Source organism: Pristis pectinata, chromosome 10, assembly GCF_009764475.1.
Source record: "Pristis pectinata isolate sPriPec2 chromosome 10, sPriPec2.1.pri, whole genome shotgun sequence".
NCBI classification, from domain to species: Eukaryota; Metazoa; Chordata; class Chondrichthyes; order Rhinopristiformes; family Pristidae; genus Pristis; species Pristis pectinata.
Window position 1 is genome coordinate 62,146,462 of NC_067414.1, and position 18,202 is coordinate 62,164,663.

At 36.9% G+C, this 18,202-nt stretch overlaps 1 protein-coding gene across 1 annotated transcript in view; it reads left to right on the forward strand.

The window, feature by feature from the left end:
* LOC127575487 (cytosolic 5'-nucleotidase 1A-like) overlaps window positions 1-15,189 on the forward strand; it is a 49,376-nt gene extending 34,187 nt beyond the window's left edge. The window contains exon 7 of the mRNA XM_052025422.1: window positions 14,890-15,189. Coding sequence (XP_051881382.1) covers window positions 14,890-15,189 — 300 coding nt within the window. The remainder of the gene's footprint in view (window positions 1-14,889) is intronic.
* The last annotated feature ends 3,013 nt before the right edge of the window (window positions 15,190-18,202 follow it).

Sequence of the window (18,202 nt, forward strand, 5' to 3'; positions counted from 1 at the left end):
CAAGCTGGACGTGTGCTGGGAAATGCATGGTCAAATGTTCAGAAAATGGACATTTTGATCTAAGGAAAGTTCATTTTAATCTCATAAAATTGCTTTTAAAAAGGGCAATCCATTTGAATTCTCCAATGCAATGTGCATTAGCAATTCCCGCACATTGAGTAAGCCAGTACCATAAGAAAAGAATATCTGACATTTATGCTTTCGCATTTTAACTTGTTATGGAACAGAATTACAGGATTTGCAGTATAATTTGTCAATGGTTTGTTTCCATTGCAGAGAAGTCATTTTCATTGAAGATTATTTATTTCTTAAAACCATGGAATTAAATATCCCTATTTATAACTTTTTGTATGAGGATGGGTAATTAATGATTTTTGAGGTTAGAGTGGTGGTCAACCTCCTGCCATACTTACAGTGAATCACAAGCATTCTGTAACAGTAAATGATTTTAGTGTATTGTACTTCAACATCATTTTGTAATATTTTTTGAGTAATAGTGGTAAGCTTTATTTTTATATTAAATATACATATGTACAATTAATTTATCCAAACATGCTACTTACAGCTGGTATTAGGCTGTAATGAAAATTGTACAGATTCCTAACACAAGAAGTCATAACATTCGCAGAAATAAAGATTGATTTGCAAAACTTATTTAACAAAATTGATGAAATTGTCGTGGTCCTGATTGAAAGTTTAGAAGAATCTTTCAGAGCAGATTCTGGTTGAATTTCACAGTATTAAGAAATAAATGCCACAAATCCTAGCCTGCAGCTCAAATCTGTGAAATCAATAAAGTTTATTTGTTAGCTAAAATGATGCAAACTGAAATCTGACTGTATGAACAAACTAAAGTGCTCCACCTTTGACTTTTACAAGTATTTGCTAATGCCAGCAGTATCCTCCAAGCAATGGATGCAAGGTATATCATAGTAGTACATAATTTATTTGAATATTATTAAAAGCAAAATGCTCCACAAAAGCAAGAAAACTTCAAAGGAAACATAAAATTCTGCACAACACTCAGAAATCAATTCATTTAGATATAAATGGCCATTCTGATGAACTACTTTCCTACTTTAGGTTTTTAAACTATATTATGAAATTTATTTGAAACCCATAAATTGCCTCACATAACAGGGAGGAAGAGAAAATCTCTAAAATGGATGTCACTTTACAGATTAAAAGGACTAACAAGTTTATTAGATACAATCTGCAGGCATGCAATCTACAGGCTCTTTGTTTGTCGCAAAACTGCAAGAGAGGACAGACTGTTCTCAGACAAAATCATATCAGAGCATGGAATCACTTCTGCCTCCTCATTTGACAGTTTATATACATTGGATTTGATTACATCCTTCAAAGAAGAAGCCAGTAAACAGGTCAGTTATAATTGATATTAACCAGTTTAGTTTAAGGCAAATTTATTCCTATCTGCAACCTTTTATTCTTTTTTGATAGAAAATTTTAATTATTCACATACCTGGAAAAAGAAAGTTGAACCATAACTTGATACTCATAAATAATAGGGGCAGATGAGATATAATCTAATTAGTGCAATGTTGGCTGCAATCTGTACGATTAACTGCATTTCAGTAAGATATTAGTGGATACAAAATCTGAATATACATTGAAAATTTAAATGCATTGTTCTTTCAGTTACGTTACAATTTAACCAATTCATTTCTCTGTATCTTTCAACAGATGGAGGAGTTTTAATTACCCATCATTTTTTCCCAAGGCTCTGGGGAGTCATTTTAAGGTGTCATAAACTGTGGATTGCCAGGACAATGATGAGAATTCTGCAGGACACATTTATCCTCAGTCAAGGAAGAAGACACTCTTAATGGTTCTATGGGCGATGGTGGCTGGAAGAAGCATATGAAAAGTTTATGCCTAGTCACAGTAAAACCCATGACCCAAGATAAGATGAAGACAGCATGGCTGCATCCTCAATATTAGTTCTTAATATTATAAAATATCCAAAATAAATAAATGAAGAAGTGATCATGTTTTAGTGATTAGATTCCACAAAACCATAAACATATTCCATTTACCAACAAGATCGATACTAACTAAAATCTCTGCTTGAACAGGGAAATGGAAGAGAGGATGCTACTCAAATTCCTTTCTAAATAAAAAATACATTTGGATAATTTCTGTTTCATAAAACTTCATTAAATATCACATAACCTTATTCAGATGTTAAACCATTTTTAAGATTAAAGTTTATGTATGTAGAAATTTTATCAAGTAATCTTGTGTGACTGAATTACCTACCAGAATGCAGAAATTATAACATTATCTCATCAATGCATCTCGTGTAATTCATACAAATCCTGAGTCATGATTAATTAGTGAAAATATGAGCTTCACATAGAGCAAAGAGTTTTAAAATGATTTTTTGTTTCATTTTGGCATGACAAACATTCCATATTATTTCCTTTCTTTACAAATTCTGGTGGAGGAAGTATAAATATATATAAATCTTACTTACGATTCCCAAATATCACGGGGGTGGGGGGGTAATTTGGAATTTTATAATAGTTCTCTTTGAAATTTCGCTTATTCTGTCTTTAAAAGATCTCGTAGCAGCTGGATTTTCTTCCCATGCTATTCAAGCCAACATCCAGCTCCCAAGAGAAACTTTCAGGGTGGTTACATATTAGCAAAAAAACTGGCAATATTTCAAGAAGGGCCTTGAATTCCCCTGTGGAGTGGTTGGGTGCTGCTCTGACATTGCGCAGTGGATTGGAACGTGCTGCTCTGCAGGTGTTCCTACTATGGTAAAGCTATTGCTAACTATTGGAATGGAGCCTGAAACTTTATCTGCAAGCAGATGAGAAGTGCACTCTACCCTACTTACACTGGCAATGTAGGTCTTGATGGATTTCAGTTCATGGAGCTACATATCTATTTGCGGTTAACATTCTGAACAGTACGTATGTGAATGCATACAGAATGCTATACTCTTTGTTCTTTTGTTGTGTGCTTTTTTTATGTTGATGTGCCAGTGTTCTTACATTCCTGAGAAGACAGGCTTGGCGTAGAGCAACGGGGAAATTAAAATGTTCTGTTAGCCCTAAAGGAAGATATGCATGATAGTTCAAGTTGAATGGGGTGTATGTCCATTTTTCTGTTTAAGATCCATTTGTGTATACCTTTTCAGTAATTACAACCACCAAATTTGCATTTTTATCACTTGCAGATCCTTTCCAAGAAATTAGATTATTGTAGTAAAACTTGTGTCATCTGAGGAAACGGAGATTCTGATTTGTAAACCATATTAGACTATTTAAATTTAGAGTGGCTGGTTTCCTGATTATAGTACCCTCAGAATTTAACAGTTTAACCAACTCTGGCAAACCAGGCTTATCTGTCTTTCTGTCGGTCATTGCACCACAAGTTAATATAAAATTAATTAATGGTACTGTAAGCTTATGCCTCATTGCCCTTATTAAAGATGGTATGTAGAAGATACACCAAGTTCTTGTAAGTGAACAATGATAGGAAAGCCAATGAATTAAATGAATGGCTTTCTATTTATATGTAAATATACTAAACACACGGTGCCAGCATAATTCACATCAATGACAGGGCTAACATTTTATTGCAGACTCTTTGACATTTTGAAAAAATCTTATTTATCTCTCTGTTGCTAGTGGATAAAATTAACAATGCATCTTTTAGTAATTTACATGTTCACATCAACATAAAAAAGTAATTTATGTTGAAAGGAATACAGTTGACACCTGGTATCAGCATTTCCAGGTCACGTGTAATGTTAGTTCACTAAGTTTAACAATTTATTCTGATCCCATACTCACAGCCTCCTATAATGACAATTTATACTGTGCTGTGGGATATAATGGTAGGTTTACACTCACTGGGGATATTGATGCAAGTACCTAAGCTCATTTCCTGGAGAGTTTTGCAAACAATCCAGAGAAGGGATTTCAAGCTGTTAGCCTCAAGTGTTGAGAAACTTGAGATTTGTGCACTTTCCTTAAATGAATCTCCTCTTGGAAATTCATTTAAAATTTTCTCAAGTTTCATTTTTTGGCATGTCTAAAATAATTGAACAGTGGATTTCCCAGAGAGAATGCAAAATATTTTTTGAAGGACAGAGGCAAATACTATAGGGAAATCCAATAAAGTCAGGACATATTGGAGATTAACTTTGCAATTACTAGTCACCCTCATCCATCTAATCAGGCAGATGTGCGCCCAATAGGCCGTGAAATAGGCTTCATGTATTTTGGGTCAGCAGACAAGCAGGACTCAAAGCCATGCTATCTTTTGCGCTATGACCTCCACCCAAGCATAGACTTGAACAGCTTTGGTTATGAGTCCTCTTCCTTTCCCATTTCCCTGTCTTGCTGCACTGTTGTCCTTTCAACACACCCTTGAGTGTAATGCACAGGCAAATTCCTCGCTACTATGTCTGCACCACATTTGTTTCACCAGCAAGGCCTCCACCCATGCAGTCTTCTTCATTGTAAAATTGTCAGAGTTTGGAATCTTCACATTGTGGAATCAACAGCACCTTCTGGAGCACACACATGGAGTTAAATGTGGAAGTGCTATCAGTAAAGTCTTCCATTTTTTCCAGGATGCATTTCTTTGAGACTTCGCCAGTGTAATTTCCAGAAAAAAATAATGAATTGATATTTAGGTATTAAACTATTGTTTTTCTCAACTACCCTGAAAATGGTGTGCTTTATTGTGAGAGCCATAGTAAGGTTTTAATGTGTAATAAGTCATAATTACTGCAAATCAAACTCTGGACATTTTTGACAGAAATTTCTAATGATGTAATTATAAAGAACATATTCTTTTAAAATTTGTTACCAATAATCTTGTATGTGCATTCTAATTGTCATTCTGCATTCCATAAAACCTTTAAAATATTGGATTAAAATTGTGTGTTTTGCTTAGTGTGAGAATTCTTCAATGTGATTGGTTGCTCGATCAGTTTGATGACATCATAGTTCCTAGACACTGACAGTCCTTATGATCTGACAAAACTGTCATCAGATACTGGAAAATCCATGCCACGTAGACTGATGGATCTTTGTGAATAGCCTTCTTTGAGATCAGCAGCAAAGCATGGTCCTTTTGCTGCTGAGCAAAATCCAGGCAAACATTTCCTGCCTATTCATTTACAATGCCTGTGTTTTTCTAGGAATTTCTGTAACCCACACATCATCTACAAAAGCTAAAATTTACATTAATGCCTTAGAAGACAGGGGGCATGGTGCAGAAGGAAATGATAATAATGATAGGATAATAAAAGGGAGATTTCAAATAAAGGTCAGCATGCAGTTGTGCCGAAATTAATATAAATGCTCCATGAAAAATGTTATAAAATAACTAGCAAATGCTGGGATTCATACAGATAGTCAGGCAGCATCTGTAAAGAAATAAACAAAGTTAACATTTCAGAATTGTTAACACTGAATATTTCCAGCATTCTCTTTTGAGTTATGCAAAAGCTACACAATCTCAATATAGCAGTTAGTGACTTGTTTGTCTTGACAGTGTTTTCATACCAAGTACACTGTTGTCTCGGAGGACAATAAATTTTTTACGATGCAACCCTGTTTTGAGACAAAGAAGTTCGACTCATAGACCCTATGACACTAGAAATCAGACTCTATGACCCAGGCCGCACAGCTCTCTGAAACAATGTTTCCATCACTTTTTCAGGCACTGCATTACAGTCATAACAACATGCTGGATAAAATACATCTCATTTTCCCACTTTTTTTTGCCAATTACCCTAAATCTCGTTACCAGGCTTCTTGCAGTTTCTCTCTACCTACACCTTAACCATACTGTAATCTTGAATGTCATTACTAAATCTACTTTTAGCCTTTTCTCCCCTGAAGATAATAAACTCAGTTTTCCTATTGTGTCCACACAGTTGTAGTTTCTCATTCTTGGTACCTATCTGCTAACTGCATCCTCTCCAAAGCCTTGACTTTCCTTCCTGCAGTATGGTGTATTTCTCAATCCTTTCATTAGTTAACTACATAAATTAATGGTCTTGGCAAGATGAGATTGTAGATGCCATTGTTGCGCAATTATCAATTCAGTGCAAATGTAATGTGATCTGAAGAGGTGGGTGAAAAATCTCCATTAATCCAATTCACTGCATTATGTATCATTACTGGTGCTTTAAAATATCTGTACAGCAGTATACAGAGCATCAGCAAAAAGAAACAGATTAAGTCAACTGCGTGCAAAACATTGCCAGGATGGGCATGATATAAAACAAATTAGTTAAAACTGAAAGATTAAAGGGTATTATGCAGTTGTTATCGCAGAGAACTGACTACAAGTTAAGTATTCCAGGCTACCTGATTTCTAGACAGGACAGAGAAATGCAACAAGGAGTTTCGAAACTAATAAAAGGCACAGCTACAGTACAGTTACAACAGTAAGAAGGAAGGAATTCATTTTGGGTGACCAGGTAGTAGGAACGTTATGGGTGAATCAAAGATAAAGCAAATAATGTCTCTGTCAGGAATTGACTTCCTGACAAAGGTAATCTGGTGTATAAATGCAGAGATCAGGAAAGCATGTTGCAGAAGTAATGTGGTTATAATATGAGATTTTTATTTTCACATAGACAGGAAGAAGCGGGACACCTGAAACAGCAAAGGTAAAAACTTTTCATGAAGTATTTGAATCATTTTTCATACAGTAATTTTTAGAATTATTGAACAATTCATATTAAGTTAACAATATTATTGGAAGGGAACATATTGCATTTAGTCACTGATATGTTTTTCTTTGCTGTTTGATTTGAGCTGGTAGAGGAAGAATAACAGTTCAATTTAAATAAATTAACTTTGAAGGGATGAGTAATAAATTGACAATAGTAAACTGGACTGAACTGTTAATGGGTAAACCTATGGTCAAATAGTTGAAAATGTTTAAATATGTATTTGATAAAATACAAACCACTGCATATCCCAAGTCAAAAATACTACTTGTGCAAATAAACAATCTTAGTCAATAAAATCAAGTGAGAGATAACATCAGAAAAAAGATTTGCACAAATGTAGGGTAAATGGAATTTCATTAGACTGGGGCAATTAAAGAAAAAACTGAATAAAAATATCATTACTTGCAAGAAAATTGTAAGGACTATCAAAGCTAACAGTAAATGCTTTTTGAAATATAGTCAGAGAAAATATGTTAAGGGAGCAGGTGCACTTTTAAAGACAGATGTGGGTATGATTACAGTGAAGATTAAGGAAATGACAAACATGTTAAATTTTGCAATTAGATTCTCTTGAAGGACTTATGTTTTTACTCCTCTTCCAATTGCAGAGAAAGAGGAGAAATCACAAGCCCTTCAAGGGAATCTAAAAATAAAAGAGGGAGTCAAACTTAGTAAAGACTTAATATAATGAAAAGAGATAACTGATGTGATGAATGGAGTTGAATGTGGGAAGAAGTGCAAGTTTAATCCACTTTGGATCCAAAAAACAAGAGTGCTTTCTCAATGATAAAGGGCTGGGAACTATAGAGCCAAAAAGTGATTTGGATATCCATGTATATACATATATACATTCAGCTCTTATTTATATGGCACTTCTAACATTGTAAAACCTGCCTAGGGTGCTTCAAAGAGCTTTCTGAAACAAAAATTGATACCATGAATATATCAGGACAGATGAACAAAAGCTTTGTCAAATGTTGCTTTTAAGACCATCTTAAATGAGGAATATAAGTAAAAGGTAATTTTAAAAAGCTAATGGAACATTCACCCCAATCTCAAGGCATCTGAAATACAAATAGGAAGAAATTATGCTTAAGTTGTATTGAGCTTTGGTTAAATCACCATCTGTCGCATTGCGTTCAACTTTATGTACTGTGCATTAGAAAGACTTGGGTGGAGCACAATGATTCCGGGACTTAAATTACTTTTGTAAATTAATTGTATGAATTTAGCTTGTATTTCTTTAAGTTCGAAGGCTTGAGATGTAATGGCAATAAATGCTGCCACAGCAAGTGGCACCCACATCCTGCTAAATGAATGAAGAAAAATATATTTGACTTGTTTCCAAATGGACAAAAAGATTTAACAGAATAAATAAACAGAAGTTATTTGCTCTGGTGAAAGAGTTCAGAATAAGGTGCACACTCTTAACATTAAAGCTAGGCTATTTATAGTGAAATTACAAATCAATTTCTGCACAAAGCATTGTGGAAATCCAGAACTCTCTCCATAAAAAGAGTTGTGAATACAGGATAAATTGAATTTTTTAAGGTGGATTTATTTTTTTGAATGTGGGTGTCAAGAGATGATGGATGAATTGAAATATGTATGAAGGAGGGAATAAATGACTATAACAGTGAATAAATGAATGCTAATAATGAATAAATGAAGAGATCACTGGTTCAAAAACAGGTAAATGAAATTAAGACAGAACATCGAATCGTTTGGCAAATTGGGCTCTGGGGCCTTAATGGCCTATTTATATCCCTAATTGCTGGCAAATTGGAACCTGATATAAATTTGCCATCTGATATATTTGCACTTCTTGATATCCATTATTGTTCTCCGATGAGCTTGGAGGAAGGCGATTTTATTGATGCATCCACGTATATTACATCAATTTCTTACTCCCATTTCTGTGAATGAATGAACAAATGAAATAAAAGTTTTCCATTGCAGGAGACCATCCCTTTAAGAATTGCAGCATTTCAGATTCAGGACACCTAGATGCAATGAAGTTACACCCTATGTACATAATATTATTTACATTAATCAATATTATGCAATGAAGCATTGTAGGCTGCATTGCACATGTTTGGTCTCAGTGCAGGATTGGATGTATGTTGTCTGAGATGTTTTTAAACATTCCCTGAGAGAACATTTCTTGACTTCTGAGATATCACCATCCATCTCAGCCTCCCTGTCCCCTCCATTTCCACTACCAATTGCAATATAGAGTATCACATTGAATTCCATAGCACCAGTTGCTTGGCTTTATAGGTGCTGATTTGCTTTAAGGTTTCTGTGCCAGTTGTCATGCAACCTTCACTGTTGCCATATTGGAAAGGGTGGGAAAACTCACAGCACTTGTGCATGCTCATTTCATGCAGAGTAATCAGACTGTAATAATTCTTGTGCAATTGTGTTATGAGTATCACCAAACTGAACATCAGTAATGTTGCTTACATCATATATTCAACTTGCATCAAGGATCCAGTCTTTAGCAAAAGGAAGAGTCGTCTTGTCTGAACTATTTAAAGGGACCATCAATTACATGCATGGTAGTTGCTGATTGATTTGTGTGGGTATGGATGTTGCTTATAGAGCAGTGCTGGTTCATGTTGGAGATCTCGTTATAGTTTCTGAAATCAATGTAGAAGTGCAGCAGATCTAAAAATTATAGCCTTACTTTTAGGATTTACCAAAATCCAACTGCCTTAAGCACAGTTATTTGAGTGTCCATTCTTCTCTTAGTGCAGCATTTTCGTGTGAGACACAAGCACGCACTGCAGAGCACCCTTCTAGCAGAAGGCTGACCAGGCAATTTTAGGGCTCAGTAATCAAAATACTGTAACCTGCAAGCAGATGGGAGCATTTCTTCACACATGGAGTCCAAAGACATCCTTTAGCCCACCATAGGAGCAGTTGATATTGGTATCTGCAGTTTGCAGAGGTTCAATTGCTCTGCCCGCCCACCAATTGTCTTTCATTTCCTGAATCTTTCTTTGAACCTGCTGTTTAGTTCTGTGAATAGGCAGTCTTCTTTATACCATATTGCATTTTTAATGTCTTGATTAAGGCATTGACTGGGGCCCCATCTACCCATTAAGACAGACCCAAAAATTCCAAATATATTATTCAGAGAAAAGCAGGGCAATTGATCAATTGCCTGGCTGGAACTCCAAAAATGTCAATTCAAAACCCTCTCTAGGATTTTTGCAGGTCATCTTGGTTGATAGTGTATGGTTAAACTACAGAAGTGCTTCAATATTATCTATTTGAGCCTATAAGTTCATAAAATCAAGGACATTATTGTTTCTGATTGTACGGGTCGTATTCCTTCATTACCTAATAACTTCATTAACTAGTCATTCAGCCTTTTTGTAGGATCAATGCTGTTTTCCTGATTGTAGTGACTGAACTTAAAATTAAGTTGTGAAAAATTTTGAAATGTTCTGATTATACACTGCGTTCTATGTGTATACATTTTTTCTCAGTCATCTTCACTCTGTACTTTTAGTTCATGATTAGACTAAATATTAATATAAAATATGACTTTGGCCTCAGATTTCCAATGGACCAATGGTATGTGTGAAGTAGGATTCCCACTCACAGTATGCAGTATTGCCAGGGCTCTGCAGAGCTTTCCGATGAAGCCAGGCTAGGCAAAAGTTACAAATGCTCCTTTTTAAAGCTAGATTTGTAAAAGGATGATACAGCATCAGCAGTCGTGTTTCATATTGCTTTTAGAGTCCTCATAAAACTGAATACCAGTAAAATACTTGCTGTTAATTCATTCAGGGGTTCCAGTGTGACTCACAGTAATGTTGCCAGATGGGTGTTGGGAAGATTCATTTATAATTCCTTTGTTGTGGAAGCAGATCAGTTCTGGTAATATACATGCACAACACAGTGATACACATATACCCAAACTAAAGCTCATTTTTGATGGTATTTCATTAGGTTGTGTGAAACGTTTTGAAAATTGTGCCTGTATGTTATCGGAGATCATCTTGGTCTGGCAGCTCGTGAGAGCAACTAGTCACTTCAATTGAGTCCAGCAACAAACATGTATTAAAAACAAAAAGCAAAAAAAAATTTGGATTTTTCAAATGTAACATTAGGAAAGTAGCATTGCCTCAATGGGAAAAGAATGTGAAGTCCCTGTTCCAGGTGAGTATATGCCTTCCACTCCGCCAGCATCCCCTTTGTTGCTGGGGCAGACTGCGGTGATGCACAGCATGATTCTGTAGTTTACAGTCATTCTTTCAAGGCCTGGGGCATTTTGATAGCACCCACATATGAAGTGTCTTCATTGAAAGACACATCCACTTTTCAGACTGTAGCTACTCCAGATACACTTCATGCAGGCACAAACAAGTAAATGAGAATAGCTTACAGTCATCGAAAAGCAGTATTTCTGAGTATTTCCAGCATGTTCTGTTATTATTGGAGACCACAGACATTATAGATTGCACAACGTTGATTACTTAATTCAGCATATTGACTGTAACCTAGCTCTGCCATGCTTTGTAACTAATGAGCTGCTCTATGACAGAGCAGCCCAATCATTGACAGGATGGAATATTCACACAGAATGAAGAAATCAAAGCTGTTGATAGAAAAACTGTGGTATGTGTTGCCAGTAATTGCAAATATGCTAAACTTATCTCCATATTTGAAGAAGAGCAGAGTATGCAGGACAATATGAGGTCAGTCCATGTCCCCCTGGATCTTTGGGAAACCAAAATTCTGGAATGTGTCTGGCCCTTGCTTTACTTAGCCAGTGAGGAAAGAGGTATAACAGTCCTTCTTGGAGAGCCTCAGTCACTGCAAACAGTTGTTTGGCACCTGAAAGGACCACATAACATAAAATGAGGACCATCATGGCATTCAGCAGTACCATGTATGCACCCTGATTTGTGAATACAGCAAGTAATGAGGCTCTATGGCAGCCTAATTGAAGGACAGGTACCTAACATATTGTCCTGATATGCCCCAGTTTTCTTTGCTTCCATTCCCAAAGTCTGGCTTACTAGAACACCCATGACAAACAATTGAAGTTAGTCTACCACCAGTAAAAGGTGTTTTCAAACTCGCAAGTCAGTAATGGAATGGAAATAATAGACCAAAAAGAGAATGGAAGGATCTTGCATCAGGAACCTAATACTACAAACTGGCAACTTTATGTTCATTCCTTTGCAGGATGTGGGTATTGGTAGAAAATACAGCACTTATTGCCTGTCCATAATTGCCCTTGATCCTCCCTGAATCACTGCAGTTTTGCTTGTGGAGATACTCGCAGAGTGCTGTTGAGTAGGGAGTTCCAGGATTTAGACCCAGCAGTAATGGAGGAATGACAATCTATTTCCATGTCAGAATATTGTGTGATTTGAAGAGGAACTTCCAGGTCATGCTGTTCCCATGTGCCTGCTGTGTTACTCTAGGCTGTGGAGGTTGTAGATTTGGAAGGTGACATCAGAGTATTTTGGGTAAGTGCAATGCACTTTTTAGGTGGTACACACTGCAGCCATTGTATGTAGGTGGTGGAGGAGGTGATTGTTTGAGTGGTGGATGTGATACCAGTCGAGCAGGCCACCTTGCCCTCGTTAGTTTTGAGTTTCTTGAGTAGTGTTGGAGTTGCATTTATCCAGACAAGTAGAGGTGATTCCATCACATTGCCATTTTGTGATGGTGGAATTGTATGGTGTATCAGGAAATAAGTCACTTATAGCAGGAGACCCGACCTTTGATCAGCCCTGGTGCCACAATATTTAATTGTTTGGCCCAGTTGAACTTTTACACAATAAATGCTATTCCCTCCAGAACTCAACAAAGGGAGTACTATTGACTGTCAAGAGTAGGTGGTTGGATACTCATTTGTTTGAGGTCATTATCTGCAATCTGTGTGACATGTCAGTGTATCCCTGAATATTGTCCCAAGTCTTGCTACATGGAGGCATAGACAGCTTCATTTTCTGATAAGTTACAAATGATGAATCATCAGTGAGCACCCCCACTTCCACCCGTATGGTGAAATGGATGTCACTTATGAAGCAGCTGAAGAAGGTTTGATCTGGAACATTGGCTTGGGAAGAAGTGTTTTACCCCAAACTACCACAAGCATATTCTTTGTGCTTTGGATGACTTCAGCTAGTGGAGAGCGTTCTCTTCATTTCTCAGGGCTGCTTGATGCTATACTTGGTCAAATGCTCCTTTATATCAAGGGCACTCACTGTCACCTTGCCACTGAAATGTAGCTCTTTTGTCCATGTTTGGACTGAGTGTCTAATGAGGTGTGAAGCCAAGTAGTCCTGCTGAAAGCCATACTGAGTGTCAGTAAGCAAGTCCTTTAACTTACCAATTTTTTGGCTCCTCCTGATTGCGAGCATCAAAACTTATTGACTGAGTATATCATGTGGCAAGTCAGGTACTAAGGAAGACAAATTCTTCAGTAGGGCTCTTCAGCTATCATGGATTCTTTATTTTAATAGAATGAGCTTTTTGAATAATCCTTCCGCAGGTCCAGGATATTTAGGAGGGGCAATCAATTCAACAATGTATGCCGCACATTTCTGGTCCTGTGTGTATAGACAAACACAAAGCTGCACAGCTTAGACGCTTGGGTTCGTGTGTCAATGCCTGAATAATAGTCTTAGCTTAAACCAATATGTTGCTGTAACTTTATGTTGGCGCTTACTTTGGATAATTCTGATTCCCTTTAAATAGTCAAACTGTTTCTCAGAAATCGGGATGGATACCTTATCATTTCTTGAGAGTCCCCAGGAGTGCATCAGTGTATGTAGAGAGATTTCGGTACAAAACGTATTTGAAAATCACTGCACTGCTGCAAACTGGTGTGCCACAACACTGCTCGCATCAATAGGCAATGTCCTATTTCCATTTGTTATCTTGGAAAACTGAAGACATGGCCAGAAGAATGCCATGTGTGCAGCTTAGAGTACCATAAAATAATTATTATACTGAAAAAGGTTTGTTGAAAAATTGTTATAAATATGATCAATCACTATATTTAATTCAGATGAAAGTAAAATAGTTTCATTTTTTTATATTTAGATACTTTAACTCATGACTAAAAGATTATGCTCCATTAAAAAGATAATTAGGGCATTGATTTTGGAAGACCTTCTCTGCTGGGAGAAGTGCAGTTTATGGCAGTGTGACCACAAATGGATGCTTTTTGGGTGCAAGAAGGGTTTGAAACTGGCTTTAAATAGCTTTTCACTAACTGTTTATCTGTACCACTTAGGTACTTAGTGTAATTGATTTTTTTCATTCTGACAGGGCTGTAGGTTTGGGTCCTCATATGGGCTGCATGCCTCATCCCTGGGAGCAAAGAGATTCCAAGTGTGGAATTCTTTCTCCTTGGCCCACAGTCTCTGGCATATAGCAAATTTCTTGGGACAAGTGGAATTTCAGCCTTCTCCTTCCCAAGCCACTCCCCAATATTCCAGAGTGAAATTATAAGTAAAGCTTGACCTCCCACACTTGACTTCCTCTCAGAAGTGCTACAGATGCAATTGGAATATTACACCTTGTTTCATGACATACAATTTTGTGGAATATTTCTATTTATATAAATCTTTTGATGTTGAAGGTGTACAAAAGAACAATATTACTTTAAAGTAAAAACAAAAAGACGTTTGACTTAAAGCCCCAGGTCCAGTGGCATTTCCTTTGCTTTAAATGCCTGGAAATATTCTGAATATTATTGGAGAAGAATGGGTGCTACAAAATTGAAGTAAATATCTAAAAATGAAAAGAGACAAATGTTTTCACAATACAACAGGTTTTAAGGAACTTTCCACAAGATGGATCTGGTGGTCCTTCCAGAATTGGCTCCTACTGAATGGAAGCAAAGAGTGAATTGTCTGGGTTGTTACTAGACATCCATTAAAAAACAGATTTGATTGGCATTGAGAAAAACCCTGAAGAACTCCCCTGAGAAATTGTGACTGAAAAAACGATACATGGTTCATGATTATTTCGTTAGGAGGTGGGATTGGTGAGTAAGAGAAAGAGTTGTTGAAAATAATGGAGTATAAATGTAGCAAAAGTTGAAGTAAATTATCAAATTTTGGAAAATATTGCACACGTTGTTTCTCCAAATTATAATTCACCTGTTTCACAAATAGGGCCCCCTCGTAGGATTTTTGGAAGCAATCGGAAAACTCCAGAAAAAGTTCTATGCCAAAAATGAACGCATGGATTGCCCAATTCGAGTATTCTTGATCATAAAAAAGGGAGGTTCAGCTGTTGGATTAAAAGCTTTGAAGACAATTCGTAGCTGGGGGCTGGATGTTGACGAGGCATTCATCTTATCTGGCTTATCAGCAACGGTACTTTTAGAAAAAATATGCCCACATATTTACTTTGATGAACAGGCACTCAAACAATCAAATGTGGCAGCTGGTACCCAATGCAAGACGCGTTAAAGGGTGGGATAATTCTTTTCATAATTACTGATGTAGTTTTTAAGAATACCAACTGTACACAACAAGGAAAATTAAAGCTACATTACTGGAAGATTCGGTAGCTGTGTGTTTTATTATGAATTTAAAACAGGTTCCATTAGAATCAAAGATAAATAAAACAAATAACAAGTATTAACACTGCTTTTCATTAAATATAATTTTATTATTGACTTTGCATTTGCTGGCTGGTTACATTGAATGCAAAATTAATGGGCTCTGAAATGATTGGAAAAATTATTCATGTATAGTATGTAAATATTGATCCTTTTAATTTCAAGTCCTAATTATAAATGGTGTTACAGCAAGTGCCTGCCTTAAGCTTTTTTTGTTACTTCGGTCTAAGTTAGAGTTACTGTGAAACTTCTCAAAAATCCATGCTTGTTTTCTTTTAAGAATTAGTTTTAATGTGAAATTGGTAATTGGTTGCACATGGGAGCTTTTATGTGTCATTTGGAAGAAGGGAACTTTTTTATAGCAGTCTATGTTAAAGAAAATTAAATTTAGTCTTCTGAGATAATATATTTTCATTCAAATTATAGGATTATATTGTTTCCTAATTTAAAGTTTCTTTAAGATCAGCATATTTAGAAGCAATATTAAGTAAAAACTGAAAAGGAATATACCATACATTTCCTGATTTCATCAAAGACGTTCCTCCAAAGTTAACTGGATATCTAATTTAAACATGGAATAGTAAACAAAGGCTCAGCACAGCCAATGGCCAATGTTTGCTAATGGTCTAGAGATGATATCCAGCACATAAGATGTAACCTGCATTGTTTGAATCTCAGACCTTATGTAGCTCTTTCTTGCTGAAATCAAGAATTAAATTATTGTAATGCATGTTGGATAGATTTCAACAAATCTGAATAATATGTGAAATTTTAACAATAATGAAGCATTTTATCAAACTATAATTTATTCATATATTTAATTACATATCAAAGTGAGAGGCAGATTGTGGTTGAGAAGTAGGAGAGGGCCAAGGATAGCTTCTTGGAGAATACCAAAGTTAATAGTATAGGAGAGGAAAGAGGATCTATGGCTGCTGATTCTTGGGCTATGACAGCTGGGTAATACTGGAACCAGGTGAGTGTGTTCACACTCAACTGAAAGATACTGCAGATACATTGGAGGTAGAACCTATGGATAATTGTACCAAAGGCTGCAGACCAAGAGCATGAAATGTGATAAGTTACTTTCATCATGATCACACAGGATATCATTAGTGGCTTTCATACAGCCATTCTGGTATTCTGACAGAGGCAGAAACCTGTTTCAAGGGATTCAAACATGACGCTCCATGATAAATGGACATCTGGTTGGAAACTACAGGATGTTCAAGGTCATTGGAAAGGAAGGTATAGTTTGGACATGGGTAGCAGTGTTAAATGATGGAGAAGACAGAGTTGAGCCACCAAAGAGTGCAGATACTGGAATCTGGAGCAATACACAAAATGCTGGAGAAACTCAGTGGGTCAGGTAGCATCTGTGAAGGAAAGAGTGTAGAGTTGTTTTTTTTCAGTTGGTGATCAATTAATGAGTCAGTCGTTGCTGGTATTCAGACATTTTTATTCTGGAGAATTTTTTAAAAATCTTCTCGCAGGTGTTTAAAAGGAAGTGCAGGCCGTACTAAGAAAGCTATATTTGAATTGCACAGTCACCAATCTAATGGTTCAGTATGGCAGGTGAGGTGAGCTCATTCTGTCTGCAAGTAACCCAGCCTATAGGCTCGGGCCGATCTGTAGGGATGTAGGTGCATACTGTAACTGGCATTACATCCAGTATTTCTTCAATTAGTGTCCTAACATTTTTAAGGCACCCTTTACCTATAGGGATATACTAAGCAGGCTGCAGTCAGTTTCTTCAGGAGCTAAGCAGCCAAATCAGCAGCTCGGTACTCCAGAATACCATTGGAGTCTGCCACCCATAAGCCAGGTTCAAAATTCTTAACTCACCTTATTGTGACAATAGAAGAGGTTGAGGAGTTCTTCCAGTTCCACATTAAAACTGTGTTACTACTGGCCAATACTGCGCCCTCCAGTGGGTTACTTCTACCTGTGTCAGACTTTCCTGATCTTGCATTCCCCATACCTGGCTGGATGTTCTGCCAGATTAGGAGCGCGCAGCACGTTAAGCAGTAAACTTTTGTTTGTCGTCTATATATGAGGTTTTTTACCCAGAAAGTGGTTGGGGCACGGAATGCTCTGCCTGGGGCGGTGGTGGAGGCAGGTACATTGGTCAAATTCAAGAGATTGCTAGGTAAGCATATGGAGGAATTTAAAATAGAGGGATATGTGGGAGGAAAGGGTTAGATAGTCTTAGGCGAGGTTTAAATGTCGGCACGACATTGTGGGCCGAAGGGCCTGTATTGTGCTGTACTGTTCTATGGTTCTATGGTTCTATATCAATAATTTGGATAAGAATGTACAAGGCACGGTTAGTAAGTTTGCAGATGACACTGAAATAGGTGGTATAGTGGACAATGAAGAACGTTATTAAAAATTCCAGGGGGATCTTGATCAGCTGAGTAAGTAGACCAAGGAATGGCAAATGGAGTTTAATTCGGATAAGTGCAAGGTGGTGTATTTTGGAAAGTCAAATTCAGGTAGGACTTCCACAGTCAATGACAGGGCCCTGGGGAGTGTCGTAGAACAGAGGGACCTTGGAGTACAGGTACATGGTTCCCTGAAAGTGGAGTGACAGGTAGAAAGGGTGGTGAAGAAGGCTTTTGCCCACTGGCCTTCATAAGTCAGGGCATTGAGTATAAAAGTCAGGAGCTCATGGTGCAGTTATACAGGACATGGTGAGGCCACACTTGGAGTATTATGTTCAGTTTTGGTCACCCTGCTATTGGAAAGATATTATTAAACTGCAAAGAGTACAGAAAAGATTTACTTTGCCAGGACTTAAGGGACTGGGTTATAGGGAGAGGTTGGACTAGCTAGGACTTTATTCCTTGGAGCATAGGAGA